Raw genomic sequence first — 20,594 nt, forward strand, 5'->3', positions numbered from 1 at the left:
AATTCCGTGTATAAAAGAGAGAGGTATAACTCACCCAGGGATTCTTTGTTGCTGATTCTTTAACAAATCTCTTTTACTGTAACAATTTAATCTGAATGATAAGAGTAGACAGGAGCATGCTTGCCTGTTAAAATCCATTTTTCTTTGAAGAAAAAAAACACGTCTCGCTTAGTCAGTTTGAGCTTGCTTGAATTCCCTGGCTCCGTCCGACGCTGCTGGCTACACCTTCGTTCATAGGCGATCCTAATGAATTCCAGTCCCCAACAAACACAACGAAGCTTCTGTGGATGATCTCTTCGTTTCTCCCTTACCTGGGAGAAAGTTTTTACCAGTCAAAAAACTCTTCTGACTGGTTTTAAAACTGAAAAAGCTTCCTCTGAGACGGGAGCTCGTCTCAGAGGCAGTCACAGGCGGAGCAATCTCCTGGGAAGTCCTACAATTAAAAAAATATCTGACTGGAAATTAAGCTAGACATTTTAGCTAAAAAATGGAGCCTAGGTAGGGAACATTTAATCTAGCCTACTTGCTTTCGGCAAGAAGGGTTTAAGTGCCTTCAGGCTAGGCCGGTCACCAGAAGGCCACTGTAGGAAGAAAGGAGCCTAGTGTTGTGGAGATGTTAAATGGGAGCATTCGGGAGTAAAGATGGATGCCCCTGAAGTCTGCAATTCTAAACGCACGTACTAAGGGACTAAGCCCCATAGAACTCAACAGGACTAACTTCTGAGTAGGTATAGTTTGGATTGTGCTGTTGGTAAAGCTTGACTAGGGATCCTCTGCAAAGACATCCATATCCAAGCAGGGTTGGCAACCCCCTGCCTGGAATGCCCTGCCCTTATCTTTTAATGTGGCTGCTCCAAACTCCTTTACAGGTTTGACCCTTCACTTCAGAAAGAGGTGTGAGAAATGAGTAAGCGTAAGAAGATTCTCTACCCTTTCCTTCTGCATAGATCCCCTCATCCTTCCCCTGTGCCCAGCAGAAGCTCTGGGCCAGGTGGGACGCAGTAGCATCTCATAGAGGATACCCTCTCCTTTCATGGGGTGTTTGATTTATCCTGGCCCAGAGCAGATTTTGGGGTGGGCACCCCAAGTTACTTATTTTTTCCTGTATGTCTTTTTCTGCTTTGATTTTGCATAGATGCCTTCCTCTGTGCCCTGTGTCCAGCAGAAGCTCTGGGCCAGGTGGGACACAGTGGCATCTCATAGAGGATACTCTCTCCTTTCCTGGGGTATATGATTTGTCCTGGCCCAGAGCAGAGTTTGGGGTGGGTACCCTCAGTTACTTTTTTTTTCTACATGTTTTTGTCCATTTTGATTTTGCATTGATGCACCCATGTGTGCCCGGTGGCGAGGAGAAGCTCTGGGTCGGACGGGATGCACTGGTATCTCGTAGAGACCACCCTCCCCTTTCCTGGGGTATATGATTTGTCCTGGCCCAGAGCAGATTTTGGGGTGCACCCCCCCAGTACTTATTTTTTCCTGTTTGTTTTGTTCTGCTTTGATTTTGCATAGATGCCCTCATCCTTTCCCTGCACCCAGCAGAAGCTCTGGGCCAGGTGAGATGCAGTGGCATCTCATAGAGCACACCCTCCCCTTTCCTGGGCTATATGATTTGTCCTGTCCCAGAGCAGAGGTTGGTGTGGGCACCCCCAGTTACTTATTTTTTTCCTCTTTTTTCCCCTCTGCTTTGGTTTTGCATAATGCCCTCATCCATGCCCTGCGCCCAACAGAAGCTCTGGGCCAAGTGGGATGCAGTGGCATCTCGTAGAGGACATCCTCCCCTTTCATGGGGTATATGATTTGTCCTGCCGCAGAGCAGATTTGGGGGTGGGCACCCTCAGTTACTTATTTTTTCCTGTATGTTTTTGTCTGCTTTGATTTTGCATAGATGCCTTCCTCCGTGCCCTGCGCCCAGCAGAAGCTCTGGGCCAGGTGGGATGCAGTGGCATCTCATAGAGGACACCCTCCCCTTTCCTGCGGTATATGATTTGTCCTGGCCTAGAGCAGATTTTGGGGTGGGCACCCCGAGTTACTTATTTTTTATGATAGTATGACATCATTATGTATTTATGATAATATCAGAAGCCTGATGATTTTGATTGCATAAATGTATTGTTATTCTTGACAGGGAGAGTCCCCCGATCACAGTGATATATCATACAGGGTACCCCAACATATATTGTGGGGTTCAGAGACACGTTAAGTTTGGTTTGAAGTTGCTGTAGTTGTCAACTCTTCTTTTTTAGTGTTTTGAACTTTCAAGCAAATAAGGAACTGGGAACTGGGACTAGGAACCAACTTCAGCGTCGTATCAGTTAAATAGATTAAACAGTCGTGGGGGCAGCTGACATTTTGGTGTATATCTTGGGAACCAGACCACCTAGAAACTTTTTTTTAAAATTGAAGCTGAGAGTCCGGAGATTAAGGTGGTTTAGCCAGAGAGCCAGAGCCCCCCCCCCCGAAACCTGACAATCCGGCCGAAAACCGGAGACCTGGTAACCCTAGCTCCAAAATATTACTGGTTGCAGCAACAATGGTTCCATGAGCTCCGTTCAACCTTCTTAAACCTTGTTGTTTGTTTCTTGCCCAATAGTGGTAAAAGAGAATTCACATACTGGGCAGCGTAGCTGCAATTGTTGTTCCCAAGCTGCTGCCTATGAAAGTAGACCAAATCATGTGTGCTTACTCTCAGTCAATTATATTAACTTGAATTGGGTTGTCTGACGAAGTGAGTTTATAGCAGCCCACAGGGGAGACAGAAAAGGGTAGATAATCTTCTTACTCATTTCTCAGACCTCTTTCTGAAGTGAAGGGTCAAATCTGTAAAGAAATGTTGATGTTAAAAAGTAGGGGCAGGGCAGTCCAGCAGAGGCTTGCCAACCCTACTTCGATATGGGTATCTTTGCAGAGGATCCCTAGTCAAGCTTTACCAACAACACAATCCAAACCATATCTACTCAGAAGTAAGTCCTATTGAGTTCTACGGGGCTTAGTCCCTTAGTAAGAATTTAGTGTTTAGAATTGCATCCTTTAGGGGCATCCATCTTTACTCCTGAGTGCTCACATCTAACATCTTCACAACACTAGACTCCTTTCTTCCTACAATGGCATTCTGGTGACTGGCCTGGCCTAAGGGCACTTAAACCCTTTTTGCCAGAAGTGAGTTGGCTACATTAAATGTTCCCTACCCAGCCTCCATTTTTTCGCTAAGATTTCTATCTTAATTTCCAATCAGTGAAATGCTTTTGTGTGGATTGTATGCACCAAGCAACTGTGGTTGATGCTTAATGTATCATGTTTAATGACATCACTTGGACCTGCCCCATGATATCACTTGGATCCACCCCTTGACATAATTCAGGCCTGTCCCCAAAATCTCAGGGTTCAGGATGCCTCTGACCTGGCAACCCTAGAGGGGGACCATGACCACCCCACAGTGCAATCCTATGCATGTTTACTCAGAAGCAAGTCCAAATTCAATTCAACAGGGAAGCATGCACAGGACTGCAGTTCTGTGATAAGGAACTTCACTCACCCAGTCCAAAATTCATGGCATGTTAAGCTGTTTTGCAACTGTTTTATACTTGTTTTATGGTTATTGGATTGGATACACTTTTATGCCTACCAAGATCCTGCTGTGATCTTCTGATGTAGTGCAATCCTGTGCATGTTTAGTCAGAGGCAAGTCCCAATCCTGTACAGAGAAAGTACTCTTTATGTTGCTGTAAGCTATATATTTACTGAATTCCTGATGTGAGACAAACAGGAAAAGGAAACTGTGAGTTTAGCTATTGCCTGGGGTCAACAAATCTTGTCAATCACAACCCTGACTTCACTTCTTGGCAAAAAATCTGAAAGGTCAGGGATTAGAGCAGCCGGTAGTAACAGAAGTTGCAGGGGGGGAGGGGTCAGCTGACATTTTGGTTAATATATTTTGAACCAGACCACATAGAAACTTAATTTTTTAAAAAATGAAAGCTAAGAGTCCAGAGATTAAGCTGACTCACCTGGAGTCTCTGGGCAAAAACCAAATACCTGGCAACCCTAGTACTGATTATCTAAACACTCCAATCTATTTTTTCTATTTTTAATTATACAATATTTGCCATTTGAAAACAGCTATGTGATTATGTTCAGCATTAGTCAGCTGATGCAAGCTAGTGTTAGCATTTTGTTTACTTTCCTTCCCATATATTATATACCTAGTTTAAAAATCCAGAAAAGGCCCATGGAAGTTCTGCTCACGGCCGGAGTTCGATTCCAACAGAAGGAGGAAGTCAGATCTCCAGTAAAAGGGGTTGAGGTCCACTCAGCCTTCCATCCATCCGTGGTCGGTAAAATGAGTACCCGGCATATGCTGGGGGGTAAAGAAAGGCAGGGGACGGAACTGGCAATCCCACCCCATATATACGGTCTGCCTAGTAAACGTCGCAAGACGTCACCCTAAGAGTCGGAAATGACTCGCGCTACAAGTGCGGCGACACCTTTACCTTTTTATAACCTAATTATACCAAAGCTTTAGACTTTTTATATTGTTTATATATCAAGGAGTTTAGGGCCAAACATATACCATCCAAAGGAGTTACACATTATAGGAATTAAAATATGAAATGCTCTGCTAGATTTGTTCTCTTAAAAAAAAAGTTGAAGTGAGAATGTGAGCAAACTTTGCACCTCCCCCCCAAAGAAACACAGATCAGTGACATTTATCATCCCTTTGCTTTTTTTCCTAAAAGTTCTTCCATTCTTCTTGCATATTATTTGTTTTGATATTGTAGGTCCAAGTGACACAGGAATTTAAGGGAAAATCCATCCAAGCAGTTCAATGTAATAAATGTTTCAATACTCTGTGACTAAAAGAAAAATAATAAAGACAGAGCAATGTAATATGAATAAAATAATAATAATAAAAATTTTCTCAGGTGCGTGTGCACACACATGCATGCACGTGCGCACACACACACATTACCCAGACCCACCTAATACATCCCCTAGCCCATCTAATTTAAACTTTATACCAAGTTTCTTAGCTAATAGCGTTTTAGCATTAAATTTGAAAGAAATGCATAGATACCAATCCAGTGTAGTGGTCAACAAGTTCAAGGATCCCTCCATCTATAACAGTGCCCAACAAATGGATGAGAGGAAGGAAAAGAGTGAAATATAGGGAGTGGATCCCTCTTTATAATGATCAGAGATGGAAACAGACCTCTGTTTCATTTTGGAACTGATCCCAGAGGTCGATGCTGGAACTTTCTACCCTTCCACATGCTGAAAACCTTCCTAGGAGGAAGTGTAACTGGCGTCCTCCAGTTTGCCATCATCTCTCATTGAGATGTAAGTCATATAGACAGATTTCATATCAGCAACGTACCAAACCAAATATGTTATGGTTTCATCATCTGCTATGCCACCTGGTTATGGTCTTCTTGGCCCCCTTTATCATGAATGATGTTCTCATCCTTATCAGTCTAGGAGCCGAGGTCTCACAAAGGCTGCTTCAGCAAAAGTTACAAGCAGCTTACACAGAGCAGGACTATCCCTTTGCTGTCATCCATTTTAGTTCATCATTGCTGCTCTGATAGTCAGTGGTTCCTTGGGCCTAACAGGACCATATTAACATTGGCAACCTGGGGAGAGGATTAAGGAAGTAGGTCTGCTGACAGGAGGCATGGAAAAACCTGCTATTTGAGACAGTGACCAAGCATGTTGCACTGTGCTTGATGCTGTTCACATTGTCTAGCTAAAGCCTGGTGAGGAAGGACTGGGACTCCATTATCTCTTGTGGGACATTTTCCTGCCTGTATAGAGAGGGAAATGTCATGTTTCCCATCTTTACCTATTATTAATAATTTTATAAGATTGTAATAATATAAATGGTATACATGAACGCTACCAGCTTAAAAGGAAACCTCATTAGTAATTTATTTTCTGTTGCTGTACTCTGGTTGTAAAAATATAAAGAAAATCAGTGATCTATTTATTATTTTCTGTTTGTTTGATAACATATGTATAGCCCAGGTTTCATATAAGGCAGTTCACAGATTTCATATAGAGCTGATGCTAAAAATCAGTGCTTGGAAATGCCCTTCCAAATAGGTGTGTTTTAACCAACTGGCATAATATCATTACTGTAGGTGCCTGCCATATATCTAGGGAAAGGTCCTTCCACAGTGGGGGGGGGGGATGTTCCTGCTGAGTTAGCATCAGACAAATCTTTGCCAGGCATGGCGTGATTAGAAGCACTCCTTAGATATTTCCAGAGAAAGGTCAGATAAAATTTGTATTTGAGGTTGATAGTTGTATGTGACCACTGCCAAAATAGTTGCTGCAGAACCAACTACTATGTAGCAGTTTCTCGTGTGGGTTAAATATCTGATCAAAATATCATGGAGTTGTCCATGATTATCTATTAAATGAAAATGTGATTGTCTATTAATTATTGCAAGGCTCCAATCTGTTTTCCAGCAATTGCTTTCTCCCTGAACCTTTAGGCATTCCATGAAGAATAAGCATGCTCTATATGTTTGGTGGTGATGGTTAAACATGTTAAATATATATATATATAAATTTATATATATATAAAATCACTTCACCTGATATGGGTAATGTTAACGGGAAGGTTTGTTGAGCATAGCATTTTCACAAAACATATTTAAATCAGAGCTTGGAAAAGTTACTTTTTTAAACTACAACTCCCATCAGCCCCAGCCAGCATGGCCACTGGATTGAGCTGATGGGAGTTGTAGTTCAAAAAAGTAACTTTTCCAAGCTCTGATTTAAATAGTATTAAAGTGTATCATCTGAGCTGAAAACTAGTGAAGGGTTGTAACTTAGTGGTAGACCACATCCAAAATGTTTTAGCTTTAGTTCAGGGAATCATCAGACAGAGCTAGGCCAGATCCCTGTTTGGAACCCTGAAGACCTGTTTCCAGCTAGCCTAATACTAAGGTAGATAGATCAGTTGTCTCAACTAGTAGTCTGGTTCACACATCACATTACATCAAACCATGGCTTAGAGTAAGTGTGAAGTCCCTAGGGGAGGAGATTGCTTCTTCATGGTCTTTTTTCTGCTGCATCACACTGACCTAAGCCATAGTTTGGCTTAGTGTGTCATTCGAACTCATGGTTTAGCTCTCCTGGACAAACTATGATCCAAAAACCATAGGATAGACTGTGATGGTAATGAACCCAGTTCAGGCCTCTTCACTGCACCTATTTGGGACCTGGTCCTCCATCTTCTACCCTGGCCTGGGTGAGCAGTGGCCTACCACTCCCAGCCAAGGGGCCCTGCCACTCCCAGCCAAGGTTTGGATTGTACTCTTAGTTGGGTTTGTAGAATTAATTATGTTCATTGGTTCAAGCTTCCAAGTGTCTTCTATAACATTGGTTGACTTCAATGTACCATTGTACGCAAGAACTTCTGCATGTGCAACAGAACCTCCCCTGGCACAATGGGAGGAAAGGGATAGGAAATTCCATTTTGTAAGTTGAAGTCCTTGCAGGAAAATGACAACTTTGTGGGAGACAGCCCCATGACTGTAATACAATATGCCAAGTAATGAACTAGTTATCAGGTCTTCTAGTAATTATTGAGATAAACATATCTTCCATTTGGGATTTTCAAAAAGTGCTATAGAAATGCTGCTGCTGCTCAAATTACTAAGCCAAAAAATCCAAGAAGTATATTTACTTTTTAAAGATACCTTTTTGTTATGGTCAAATTAGAAATGGTCCCCAATCCCCATCTGGGACATAGCAGTATGGCTTGAGGGAAGTTGGTAGGGACAAAACACTATTGTATCTGCTGGCAGTAATAAAACAGAATTTGTAAAATAAACATGCCTGAGGCTATGGTCTTGATGAAACTAAGTCAATGGCAACCAGTAATTGCTGTATGTGTATCACTATGACAATACTAAATATGTTAGGCAAGATTTAGCTTAGTTTTCATTTCAGCCAGATTCTTGGCTGACAGGAGTGAGTGAGTTGGGCCATCAGTTGAGGATGTTTTAAAGTGAAGATGCCTGGCAATAAAAGCTCTTTGACAGATGGAAGGGAAGCTGCTTAGCTCTGCAGGAGGGAAAGTACTGAATTCACATACTTTAGATTTAGGCCAGAGAGCTGCAGTTGTAAGGGAGAGAGAAAGAGTTGTCTCTTAGTAGTGACATTGCTTCCACAAAATTAGATTATCTGTTTTATGTAACTTGAGAAACCCACTACATACAATAATTTTACACAACCTTGGCTGTGCTGTTAATCTTGTTAGTTTTTCAACCCAACATTTCTCCAGCCTTCCTTCTTTCTCCCCTCCACCAAACAGTAATGTGATATCAGCCTTTGGAAACAGTGAATGTTGAATATTGTGATGGGTGGGCAACAATTTATTTAATAAGATAGGCAAAAAATTATCATTTTTTCTATGTTCCCCAATGGAAAAACGTGCTGACAGAGTCGTGGGCTAGCAAGTTATAAAGAAGCAGGAAAGGTCTAGGGAATAATATCATTAGGTTCAGTCCAGACTGGGTCCCTATTTCAATCTGCTTTCATTGTATTTCATTATATTTCTTTTTTAGTTATGTTATCCAAATTATTTACAATGTAGGTGTTCTATAACAAAGTTCAGCTAAAATTGAAGCTGAATCCTGAAAAGACAGAGGTATTATGTGTCCTGAGCTTTCAAGCTTTCAAGTCTGGGAGTTGAGGAGATGGCCTCTTCTGCATGGGGTTGCACGCCGTTGTAACAAGCTGGTCCATAGCTTGGGGATGCTCCTGGACTCAGCACTGTCATTGGAGGCTCAGGTGGCCTTAGTGGCTAGGAGTGCCATTTTCCAGCTCCATCTGGTTCACCAGCTATGGCCTTTTTTGGACAGAAATGATTTGGCCACTGTACTCCAAGTTGGGTAACTTCAAGGCTGGACTATTCCAGTGCAATCTACATGAAACTGCCCTTGAAGACGACTCAGAAATTTCAATTGGTCTAAAATGCAGCTGCCATATTACTGCCTGGGGTTCCATTTATATCTCATACAGCTCATATCAGAACAGTTGCATTGATTGCCAGTTGGTTCCAGGCCCTATTCAAGGTGCTCAAGGTGTTTAAAGCTGTAAATGACTCAAGCACCAAATAGCTAAAACACTGCCTCCTTTCCTATGGACCCTTTCAGCTCTTAAGATCAGCAGAGGGGGCCCTCTTGGTAGTACCACCACTCTCAGAAACTGGGGGGGGGGCGGCCCGGGAGAGGGCATTTTCTGTGGCAGCCTCTAAGTTGTAGAACTCCCTTCCCACAGAGGTAGATACCTTCACTTCACAGTTTTTGGTGAATGCTGAAGATGCAACTCTTTATCCTGGCCTTTGATGCCTGATGTTTATATTTTTAGGACCCAGCCTACTTTTGTTTTAAACTGTTTTAATGTTGCTTTTTAAACTGTTGGAACCCTGGAACCTTAGGATGAAGGGCAGGTAATAAATTAAAGTAGTAGTAGTAGTAGGAGCAGCAGCATCTCCATTTCCATTTTGGTCAAGAAAAGGAACTAAGCCTCAAAGGAAATGTGAAAACAGGTTAAAATGAAGGACAGTTAAAACTAAGAAGGCACCTGGATTTCCATGCTGCCTGCTGCCATTAGTCCTGGGCCCTGTGACATACACAATATTTGCCATTCTATACCAAAGAACTCCGTATGAGTATGGGAAAGTGTTTCCAAGAAAAAAAATGCGGTGCAGACATTGTGATTTTTTAAAAATCAGGAATATATTGTAAACAATAAAATATTTAATATAGTAATTGCTTTTTCTGGATGGAAATAATATCTGTGGTAATTGAGACCAACAAACAATGGCCACAATCCTCAACCCGGTTAATATATTCAGATCTTGAAGACTACTTTAACATTTATGTAAACTAACTTCTGAGCAGAACTGCAACCAATAAACTTGTTGAATGAAGGTTGCCATCTTACCTACATCACTTAGGCTGCAATCCTAACCATGTCCTATTGAAATCAGTGGGCTTATTCCCAGGTAAATGGGGTTAGGATTGCAGTCTTAATTGGGAGCAAGTTTCATTAGACTCAGCGGGACTAACTGTTAAATAATTATACAGCCACAAGAGCGGCTGTATATTATAGCCAGCATGGGTTTTTCACATTCCACAATGTTAAATTAAAAATACCCCCCATGCAATTCTGCTGCTTACCATAAGCTCATTTCAAAACAAAATCTTACAAAACTTATAGTCCTGAACTCAGAAATGCTTGCTTAACAACCTTCTAAGATTTCATGGCGAATACAAAACAGTCAGACAGAATCAAGAGTTTATTTATTTATTTATTTATTCATTTATTTACTACATTTGTATACCGCCCTATAGCTGAAGTTCTCTGGGCAGTTTACAACATAAAAAATCAATATAAATTCTACATAATAAAAAACAATAGTTCACATTTTAAGTCAACATAACTAAACAATAGATCTCTAAACAATATACATAACATGAGAACAAAATGAATCATATACAAAACAAAAAGAGAATATAACAATTATAAAAATATATCTAAAAATGTCCATGTATGTTATACTAAAAGCATATATGTAATATCTTATTCTTGGCATCACCTCTTTTGTCTTCATCATAAGGAAGAAAGGAGAGTTCAAAGTGTAAACGAGAAAAAAATCCAGACCTCGGTTGGACTTTTTTCTGTCAATGGTCTCATAATTTGTTGAAATTAATTAAAAATCAGCCATGTTCACAGAGTACCTGTAATCCTATTACTGACCTTGCTCCATACTCTGACCTTCCTCTTCTGCAGTTTAAAAGTTAACAAAATGCCTGGCTGATTTTTAATTAATTTAAGAAATTTAACATTGAAGTCTATTATAGCGTCATGCATGCTCTGTAAGAACTGTCAGTGTTCTAAAAGCCAGACTCACCGCTGTTTGGCTTGGCTTATCATGGGGCCACACCCATGCCAGACCTTTATTTCACTTTAGACAATCATGGCTTCCCCCAAAGAACCCTGGGAAGTGTAGATTGTGAAGGGTGCTGAGAGTTGTCAGGAGACTCCTATTCCCCTGATAGAGATCCAGTTGCTAGAGTGGTTTAACAGTCAGCCCCCCCCCCACTGGGGATTGCACATGTTACCAATTCTTTCCAAGCTACATAGGAAGTGGATTGGACTGTGAAAGAACAACCCAAATTGTGTTTGCATTTTGACAAATTTGTAGGGCAGTGCAATATCTCAGAGATTCACTATAGCTGCCCAATTTCCCTGCTTTTTAAAGTTTAATAGAAATATCTGTTGGCAATAGGTACGTTCTTAAACTGCAAGTTTTTTTTAGCCTATTAGCGAATATGTAGTAAACCGCTAAATATCTGTGAACAGCTAAGACTTGTTGACTTGTATATGTGTCATTTATGTGTCAGACTCCCAAGTAATTAAATATGATCAGTCAAAATTGTTTTTAAAAAGAATTATAATGTACATATTAATATATATGAGTGAGGAGGAAAATACTTCCTTTCTATGAGCAGTTTAAAAACTATTCTTACATATTTCTTTTTTTAAAAATATGTTTTTAACCCTTTTTTAAAGATGTTTTTGAAGCTTTTTAAAAATGTTTTTGAAGATGTTTTGTTTTAATATATTTTAAAATCTGTTTTTATGATGTTTTAAGGTGTTTTTAGTTCTTTTGTTTGCCACCCTGGGCTCCTACTGGGAGGAAGGGCAGGATATAAATGAATAAATAAATATTTCACTTTTCAAATAAGCTCTATTTTCAATAATTTCACATTTTTAGCATGGGAATAAATCATGACAATGACCAACCATCTTGTGCAGATGGTCTCCATATCATGTCTGGAGAATGGATCAAAGGGCAGAATCTTGGCGATGTTTCATGGTCCCGGTGCAGCAGAGAAGATCTAGAAAGATTTCTCAGGTAATTCATTCAAGAAGTGAAATTGCTTAATGTCAGCCTTTCCATCTATTCATTTATTTTCTTTGATGGTTATAAATTTCAGATATGCCAAGTTCTCAGCACCTTGAAGAAGCTTCTGTATCAGATTTAAAAAGAACTGTTCTTGAAAATTATCTACTACTCTCCAGAAACCATATTATAAATCAGTGCTGATCAGGGCAGAAGCAACCATTTTTTAAAAAGTATCTTCTCAGCTTTCAGTATTATTGGAATTGTCCTGCAAAATGTAGTGAGAGTTAATTTAAATAAACTAACTTTAATCCAGCAATGTGTTGAAAAACATATGCTTGACCATGTCTAAGTCATGTGACTAAACATGGTGAACATCTCAAGCAGCAATTCTATTCCAACTACTAGCATGCCTCCTAAAAGATTTGGATTTCACGTGCTTTCACCAATTCTGCAATATCCCCTGTGACAAAGAGAAAGCAACAGAGATCCTCAGTGACTGAAGTATGAAAGTAGGGGAGAAGAGAAAGTAAAAAAGAAAATGAGCAGGATCTAGAATAGTGCTTATGATGGGGAATTTTGTAGTTCATTGGCCTGGGGTCCTTGAGTAAAATCGAAGAACACAGGCTTGCAGCAAAAAGGTAAGCCTTTATTGGATGACAAGCATATGCCTGGTCAGTCTCCCTCTGAGTGAATGGAGAACTAACACATGGCATTGGTTGCCTGGGGTTTTTATACATTTTAGGACAAATACTTTAGCATCTATGAATCAGGAGGTTACACATCAGTATGACATAGGCATTACAGTATTACATAGACATTGCATAGTTATTGCATAGGCTACATTATGCTCTAGTCAATTTGGCAATGTTCAGAACTTCCCATCCCAGAACATTTTTGCTGTGAGCTGAGTACTAAAGCTAATGAGCTAAGCAATTTAGGTAAGCATTTTAGCCACTGCAATTTTTCCTACATTTTGGAGAGTACGAGAGGCAGTGTGGTGTAGTGGTTAAGGTGTTGGACTATGACCTGGGAGACCAGGGTTCAAATCCCCACACAGCCATGAAGCTCACTGGGTGACCTTGGGCCAGTCACTGCCTCTCAGCCTCAGAGGAAGGCAATGGTAAACCCCCTCTGAATACCACTTACCATGAAAACCCTGTTCATAGGGTCACCATAAGTTGGGATCGACTTGAATAATAATAATAATAATAAAATTTAATTTATGTGTCGCCTATCTGGCCGATGGCCACTCTAGGCGACGTACATGTAGTAAAATGCAGCAAAATATAGTACAATAAAATACAATATAACAATATAAATTATGATAACAAACAATACAGGGTAGGAGGCATTTCAATCATAAGAACATTAAGCCTCCCCAGAAGTCCCAAAAGCCTGTTGAAAAAGCCAGGTCTTTAAGGCCTTGCAGAACATATTCAGGGAAGAGGCGTGCCGAAGATCTTGTGGAAGGGAGTTCCAGAGGGTGGGGGCCGCCACTGAAAAGGCCCTCTCTCTAGTTCCCGCCAATCTAGCTGATTTGGTTGGCGGGACTGAGAGAAGGCCTTGTGTGGCCGATCTTGTCGGGCAGCATAATTGGTGGCGTTGTAGGCGCTCCTTTAGATAAACTGGGCCGAGACCGTATAGGGATTTAAAGGTTAATACCAACACCATTTCATTTTTTTTTTATTTTGGAGAGTACAGAGATGTTTAGTGTCTGTTCAGTGTTATCTTAATTGTCTAGAGTTCTGGCTGTTCCATACAAACCAAAATGGCCAGGGAAGACCGCTCCAAGAAGAAAAGGGTTCTGGCTTGCTGCTAAACTTATTAAATGTTAAACCAAACTATTAACATGTTATAAACCTTTATAGCTTTATAAAAGAATATATGTTGCTTATTGTTTGTATATAAAGAATTTCCCCAACACTTAATGGTGTTCCACTCACACTGGAGAGTAAGGGGGTGTAATAAGAAGGTGATCTTTGGGGATTCCTCCTTCTCCCTGTAGCCCCATAAAGAAAAAGTGTTTGTGAAAAACTGCTCCAGGGAGTTGGAGGACCCTCTGAAGCTGTATGAAAGAAAGTAAAGTGGGCTGCAGGGCAAAGAAGAATCAGTAAAGATTGCCTCCTCACCCCATCTTCCAACAGAGAGCCTCTGCTGGATCTTTCATTCATGGAATAGTCAACCTAGACCCAATCTAGAAAGAGTGCACAGTGTTCCCAGCTGTTCCCATTGGTAAATCTTCCTCTTAAGGGAAAAGGATCTACACCGTCTGTTTTCTATGCAGAAGGGCACAGGTTCAGTCTTTCGCATCTCCAGGCAGGACTGGGCGAGATCCCTGTCTGAAACACTGGAAAGCCACTGTCAGTGTAGCCATACATGGAAGTCCAAGATTAATTCTGTTCCCAGTTATTTCTGCACATGCTATAAATCAAAGCAAGACCTTTCTCTCCTATGCAACAACTTCAACTGGCAAGAATTCCTTTTGTTTCTATTAAATTGGTTTTAGGTATTTTTAGGTGATGTTTAATTATTTTAACGCTGTAATGAGTTTAATTCTATTTTAAATGTAGATTTTTATATGTCCAAATTATATGTACCCATTTTTAGTTGTAAGCTGCCCTGAGTTCCAGTTGTGGAAAAAGGGCGGGGTATAAATAATAATAATCATCATCATCATCATCATCTTTCTAATAAAGGGCTTTACAGGGTATGTGATTTTACTGTTTACAATTTTATTATGTACATGTTTGATTTTATTTTTGTAAGCCGCCCTGAGTGCCCTATTATAGGGTAGAAGGGCGGCATAGAAATATTTTAAATAAATATTCTTCAGTGCTTTAGAGGAGGCAAGAGTATACATACACTTTGAAGAAAAGGGTAATATTATCTCTCCAAAGTACTAATTGAGGGAAAGCATCCTTTCCTGTCCCTTCAACTCTTAAAGATGCCCACATATGAGTAGCAGGGAAATGGAACACCATATCCCTGTGTGGAAAAATATAAATTTGTCATCTAGAATTATATTAAACATAGGAAGCTCCCTTATGCTGAGTCAGTCCTTGGTCCATCTAGCTCAGTGTTGGCTACACTGACTGTCAGTGACTCTCCAGGATTTCAGACAGGATTCTCTCCTAGCTCTACCTGGAGATGCTGGGGATTGGGACCTTCTGCATTCAAGGCAAATGCTCTACCAGCGAGCAGCAGCCCTTCCCTGATGTGTTAGTTCATGGCGTTGGTATTTTTATTTTTTGTGGAGGGGGGAGTTGCATTAAAGAATAAAAACAGACTTTGTTAAAAAAAACTGAGAAGAAAAATATATGTTTTAAGAGCTCTCATCATATACACCTTCCCTACAGCATATTACAAACTATAGACTGAGATAGAAAGTGGTTTGTAAAAAGACTTGTTTTTAGAGAAGATGTATATGAGCTTAAAATTAGGCTGATATTGAACTGTTGGAATCCTTAATGATTGTTTGACAAAATGAAGCTATGGGAGACCATTTTTTAAAATGGCATCAATAGGTCTCCCCAATATTTAAGGGAATTTTTTCACATGAGGTGTAGATGTAGGAAGACTAAAGCATACTGAAAAATGGTAATAACAATGATTAAGAAAATGTTCTAGATTCAGATAAATGCAGAGCCAGTATTGTCTTCTAAAAAATTATACACAAGGTAATGCAAATATCTCAACATATCAAACAGACATACTGTATATATTAACTATAGCACGGATATTATTAGCTAAATCATGGAAGCAGAGCTGTGTTCTGAGAACGTAAGAATTAATTGGAAAGATATGGGAACAGCTGGAAATGATAAAGTTAACTGGGATGATACACCCAGATAAAATGATAAGGGAGGCAATGAATAAATGGAGTCCAACTATCTAGTTACCTAGTTGAAATCCAACTAGGTAACAATTTAAGGGCAAATTGCTTGCTGCTATAAAGGAAATGAATTTGTATGTATTTAGGCATTTTTGTAAGCAAACATTTAAACATTTGATATTGAAATTTTAGAGATAGTTTGTATATTTATCCAAGAAAAATATATTGATATTTAACACACACACAGACACAGACATTTAAAGATATGATAAAATGCAACTGTGATGGTAAATGCTTTAAGATATCATAGGAATATTGAAAGGTTTATATAACAGAATGTGTTCCATTATATCTTATTCTTACTAATGTTTGTATTATCATTTAGAGTTTGTATGGCACATGTAATGTCTATATTCATTAATATAAATATATATGTTAAAGGGAATGTAAGTTGAGCAGTTAATGTGCATAATAGCTGACCACTGTGCACATTCATCAGACTTCATGGCGAATATACACATAAATCTTCCATGAAAAGGGAATTGTGCCCATTTCCTAGTCAGGCCTTAGGAAATTTGCATATATCACCTGAATTTTGTACATTCTCTGGTCATCCATAATCAGGAACAGCTCTAAAGGGCAGCCAGGTGGGGCTCTGTCTGAGGGCCCCGTGGCCCACAGGCCCCCCTGAAGGACCCCTTGTTATGGTGGGGGAGTAGTGCTCCCCTTCTGCGGCAGCCTGCTGCAGATTGCAGGGAGGGAGTGGCCCACCCACTTGCCAGCCCACCCACTCTACCCCCACCCCCTTGCCCTCCCCTGCTCGCTTGCTCACCCTCCAGCTGTCCTGAGGGCCCCTCATTATTGTGGGGGAGTAGAACTCCCCTTCCACAGCAGGCTGCAGTGGATGCAGGGAGGGAGATGCCCACCCACACCTGCTCCCTCCCTTGCCCTCCGCCCATACCGTCTCACTCACTTACCCTCCCCCCTGTTCACTCACCCTCCCCCCCATTCCCTCTCGCCCTCCCCCTGCTTGCTCACTTGACCTTCCACTCCTCTGTCTGTCTGGTAGGTAGGTAGGTAGGTGGGGCATGTGTGCATGTGTCAGGGTGCAGGGCAGGCTGGTGCCCAAGGGCCCTGGCATGTCTAGGGCCGGCCCTGTCTATAATCCCCAACAGGCCTTGGGGAATGTACATATCTCAACTGCATTTTATACGTTCTCTGGGCAACAGAAGGGGTGGTATTCAATGCTAGTCCTATTCAGAGTAGCCCCATTGAAGTTAATAGACATTACTAGTTCATTAATTTCAGTGGGTCTGCTCTGAGTAGGGCTTTGCTGAATACAACCCAGGGTCCACAAGATATGGCATTCATGAACCCTCTGGCAGGATTCTGGATCTAACAGGCAGGTCTACCCATTTATTTTCCAGTGTTGGATTGGATTAAGTACTGTGTGTAATAAATAGGAATAATTCTATGTATCTTTGAAATATACATAATTTTGTTTGTTTCAAATTGTCTCACCCACCCCATTTTTTCTGGGTCCCCCCCCCGTTTATCTTGGTTGATTTGAGACAATCTGTGAATTATGGAAGTTCACAGTCATAATCTGTTAGTTCAACCTTTACACTAATTTAAAACCTTATTCTTCATTTCACTAAATGAAAGCAAAATGGTGCTTTAAGCATTCGTCTTAAGACGTATAATTCCGTCTTTGTAGTATATGAGTGTTTTATGTCAGTACAATAACCAGCCTCTATTACTATTCACCATCTTCTAAACTCTTTATATTGTCAGGTCAAAGGCCAGTAACTGTTTGCTACAGACAAATCCCCAGAGCCTTAACTCTGTGATTATTCCTTCAAAACTGCCAGGGATGACATACACAGCAGATGAACAGTGTCAGATTCTCTTCGGACCAACAGCATCTTTCTGCCAAGAAATGCAGGTAACAATGATGGAGTATTTTGATTTATCCCATAATAAATCCAATGTTGGACTTTTTGCATTCTATAAGAATGAGGATTTAAAGAATAAGGAAATACGGAGTGGTTCTAAAGTGTTTGCTGTTATTACCTATCCAAAGCTATCTCAAATTGTTCCCATCCTGTCTTGCATTTTTCAGTATGTAAAGGTCAGATGTTTTGTGGCAAGAAGATTGTTTCATATTCCCTGGGTGGAGCATATCTGACATTTCTCTTCACCCCCTTCCCAATTCTGCTGTTTTTAGAAAAAACAAGGCTGCTGTACTGAGCTAGAATTTCTGTCACTGATGAAATATTCCTTTTTTTTTTGGTGGTGGTGGGGGATAAGGCCCAGAGTGAGATTGTAATGAAATATATTGAGAGCTTTATCCAGTAGCACAGCTGATCTTGCAGGTAACTTCAAGTCAGGAAAATAAGGTTAGAAAGATCAAAATACATTGAAGGAGCAATGTTAAGTACCCAAACACCTCCTCTAGCACTTACCTCTGAATATGAACCTGGCTCCATATAGTGTTTAAGATGCCCAAATGGAAACAATAAGCATAGATATATTTTTGGCTCATTGGGTACCTCTCAATAAATCATTAGTGTTCTACAAGAAAACGTTGTGATTTCTCAGCTAGAGTCCCATAAATTTGCTTTGTATGAAATGTGACAAATTAAGTATACCTTTGTTTTCCATTGTGGATTTGCTATTGTGGATTTGCTCATTGGAATATAATCCTCCAGATACTCTGGATGACATGGCCACCATCTCTTTCCCCACAGCACTTTCAGGACACCCTTTCTCTTCAGACTGCCAGAACCACTTAGGGCCCCCAAGTGCTAGCTGATAACCTTAATCATGCCTGAATCCTTGGGATGAGTAGATTAGGATGGAGAAAGAATGATAGACAAGCCAATTCTGTTTTCAGATTTATGTGAGTAGTAGGGAATTCCTTCCTCATTTTGAATTGTGATCTACAGCAGCTGTTACTAAGTTTACTGGAAAGAGACTTTACACTGTAACAAAATTTTTCACAATCTGTTTATTGTCTTTTAAAACCAGCAGCTTCCTAGTAAAATAGATAATGAACTTTTATATACTAGTTTTTTGTTTAGCGGTGTTTCTTTTCCCCCCCCAGCATGTTATTTGCACTGGGTTATGGTGTAAGGTGGAAGGAGAGAAGGAATGTAAAACTAAGCTGGACCCACCAATGGATGGAACTGATTGTGACACTAGGAAGGTATACTACCACTTATTCTAAAGAAGTGAAATTTGTATGTCAGGTGCTTTTGAGGGGGTTTTTGCAATTTTTGTTATGACCTCGATCCTGGCCTTCAGTTTGGATCTTAGTTTTGGTTTGTTCGTTTGTTTTATATCACGGCCTTCCTGCCAGTGGGAGCCCAGTTTAAAATGTAATGATCCTAATATACATTTATTTGATGGGTAATACCTTTGTTGTATTTTTGAAATATCTAGCCACTATATTTCCCCCCAAAATATTATCATACATTCTTTTTAAAACATACTAATCAGCCTTGGGTCATTCAATATTGTGCATTTTGTATATCATTTTCACAAATAAATTCATTTTTATGCATACTATATAAACATTGTTTGGTTGAACAACTGCATTGTAAACTTCAGAGAAATGCAGATTTTGAAGGATCACTGTGTTTTGGTTCTCATATTGTTTTGGGAAATTCAAATTTGATAAATTTAGCTCTAAATGTGAACTGAATCAAATTTGTCCCCCATACCTATTGACACATTTGTTCCCAATGCCAGGGGGCCAGATCGTTATTTCCTCCACCCCACATAGGCCAAGTTTTACGGGTTCGTGGGATCACCCACCTGCTCATCACCTGCCAACAAATGAGGAGGGCTGGTGGGCCAAATGGGGATGTGAGGTGGGCCTAATTAGGGTCACGGGCCAAAGGTTCCTCATCCCTGTTCAAAACCATTAAAAATGAGAGGAACCAAGTTACCTCCAGTACACTTAATGAAAAGGAGTGGGGTTTTGAGTGTCTTTTTTCCCTTATCTTTTTAATTAATAGGGATGTCACCGAGAGCCAGTGTAGTGCAGTGGTTAAGGAGACCAGGGTTTGAATCCCCACACAGCCATGAAGCTCACTTTGGGCCAGTCACTGCCTCTCAGCCTCAGAGGGAGGCAATGGTAAACCCCCTCTGAATACCGCCTACCATGAAACCCTATTCATAGGGTCCCCATAAGTCGGAAACAACTTGAAGGCAGTCCCATTTCATTTTTTCAGGGATGTCACCCAATTTTTAAAAAATCTTGAGTCATTATATAGGTTTTACGAAATCAAATAATCTAATTTGCTTGAATTTGTGTACATGTTAAAATAGAGAGTGGAATCTAGTTGGTGCTCTTGCATTCATAGAGGGGCTTTTGCTGCAGTGAATGCTTCTTAGGGTTGGAGTCTGTTTGATGCTCTGATTTTGATTTTCGAGTTGTTTTAATTTCTGCTTTTCTTCCCTTCTTTTTCCTCCCAAGAAATATCAATGCTCGTATCATATTTTAATTGAGTATGTCTGTTTCCCCTCTCCTTCTCTTCCCTCTTTCTTCTCTACTCACCCCCTTTGTTAAGCTTGCAAATGTGCAGATTGTAACAAAATTCAGTACCAAGTTTGAAATTTAAGAAATTGTCAGCCATCTCTAATACTTCTGTTAATGGAAGAGAAGGGGAGATAATTTTTGTTAATTCCCATTTCCCCTTTGGCCCCCAGAAAACTGGTTCCAGAGAGTTGGGGGACCCTCAAACAGGATGAAAGGTGGTGGTGGGAGCCGCAGTGAGAAGGGCGATATAGACCACCAATTGGATTCCACCCAATAATTATGAAGCAAAA

At 40.4% G+C, this 20,594-nt stretch overlaps 1 protein-coding gene across 1 annotated transcript in view; it reads left to right on the forward strand.

Moving 5' to 3' along the window:
• The window catches only part of ADAMTS19 (ADAM metallopeptidase with thrombospondin type 1 motif 19), a 228,121-nt gene that overhangs the window by 113,217 nt on the left and 94,310 nt on the right, over positions 1 to 20,594 (forward strand). The window contains exons 9-11 of the mRNA XM_061609144.1: positions 11,795 to 11,935; positions 17,553 to 17,703; positions 18,865 to 18,966. Coding sequence (XP_061465128.1) covers positions 11,795 to 11,935; positions 17,553 to 17,703; positions 18,865 to 18,966 — 394 coding nt within the window. The remainder of the gene's footprint in view (positions 1 to 11,794; positions 11,936 to 17,552; positions 17,704 to 18,864; positions 18,967 to 20,594) is intronic.

Source organism: Rhineura floridana, chromosome 1, assembly GCF_030035675.1.
Source record: "Rhineura floridana isolate rRhiFlo1 chromosome 1, rRhiFlo1.hap2, whole genome shotgun sequence".
NCBI lineage: Eukaryota > Metazoa > Chordata > Lepidosauria > Squamata > Rhineuridae > Rhineura > Rhineura floridana.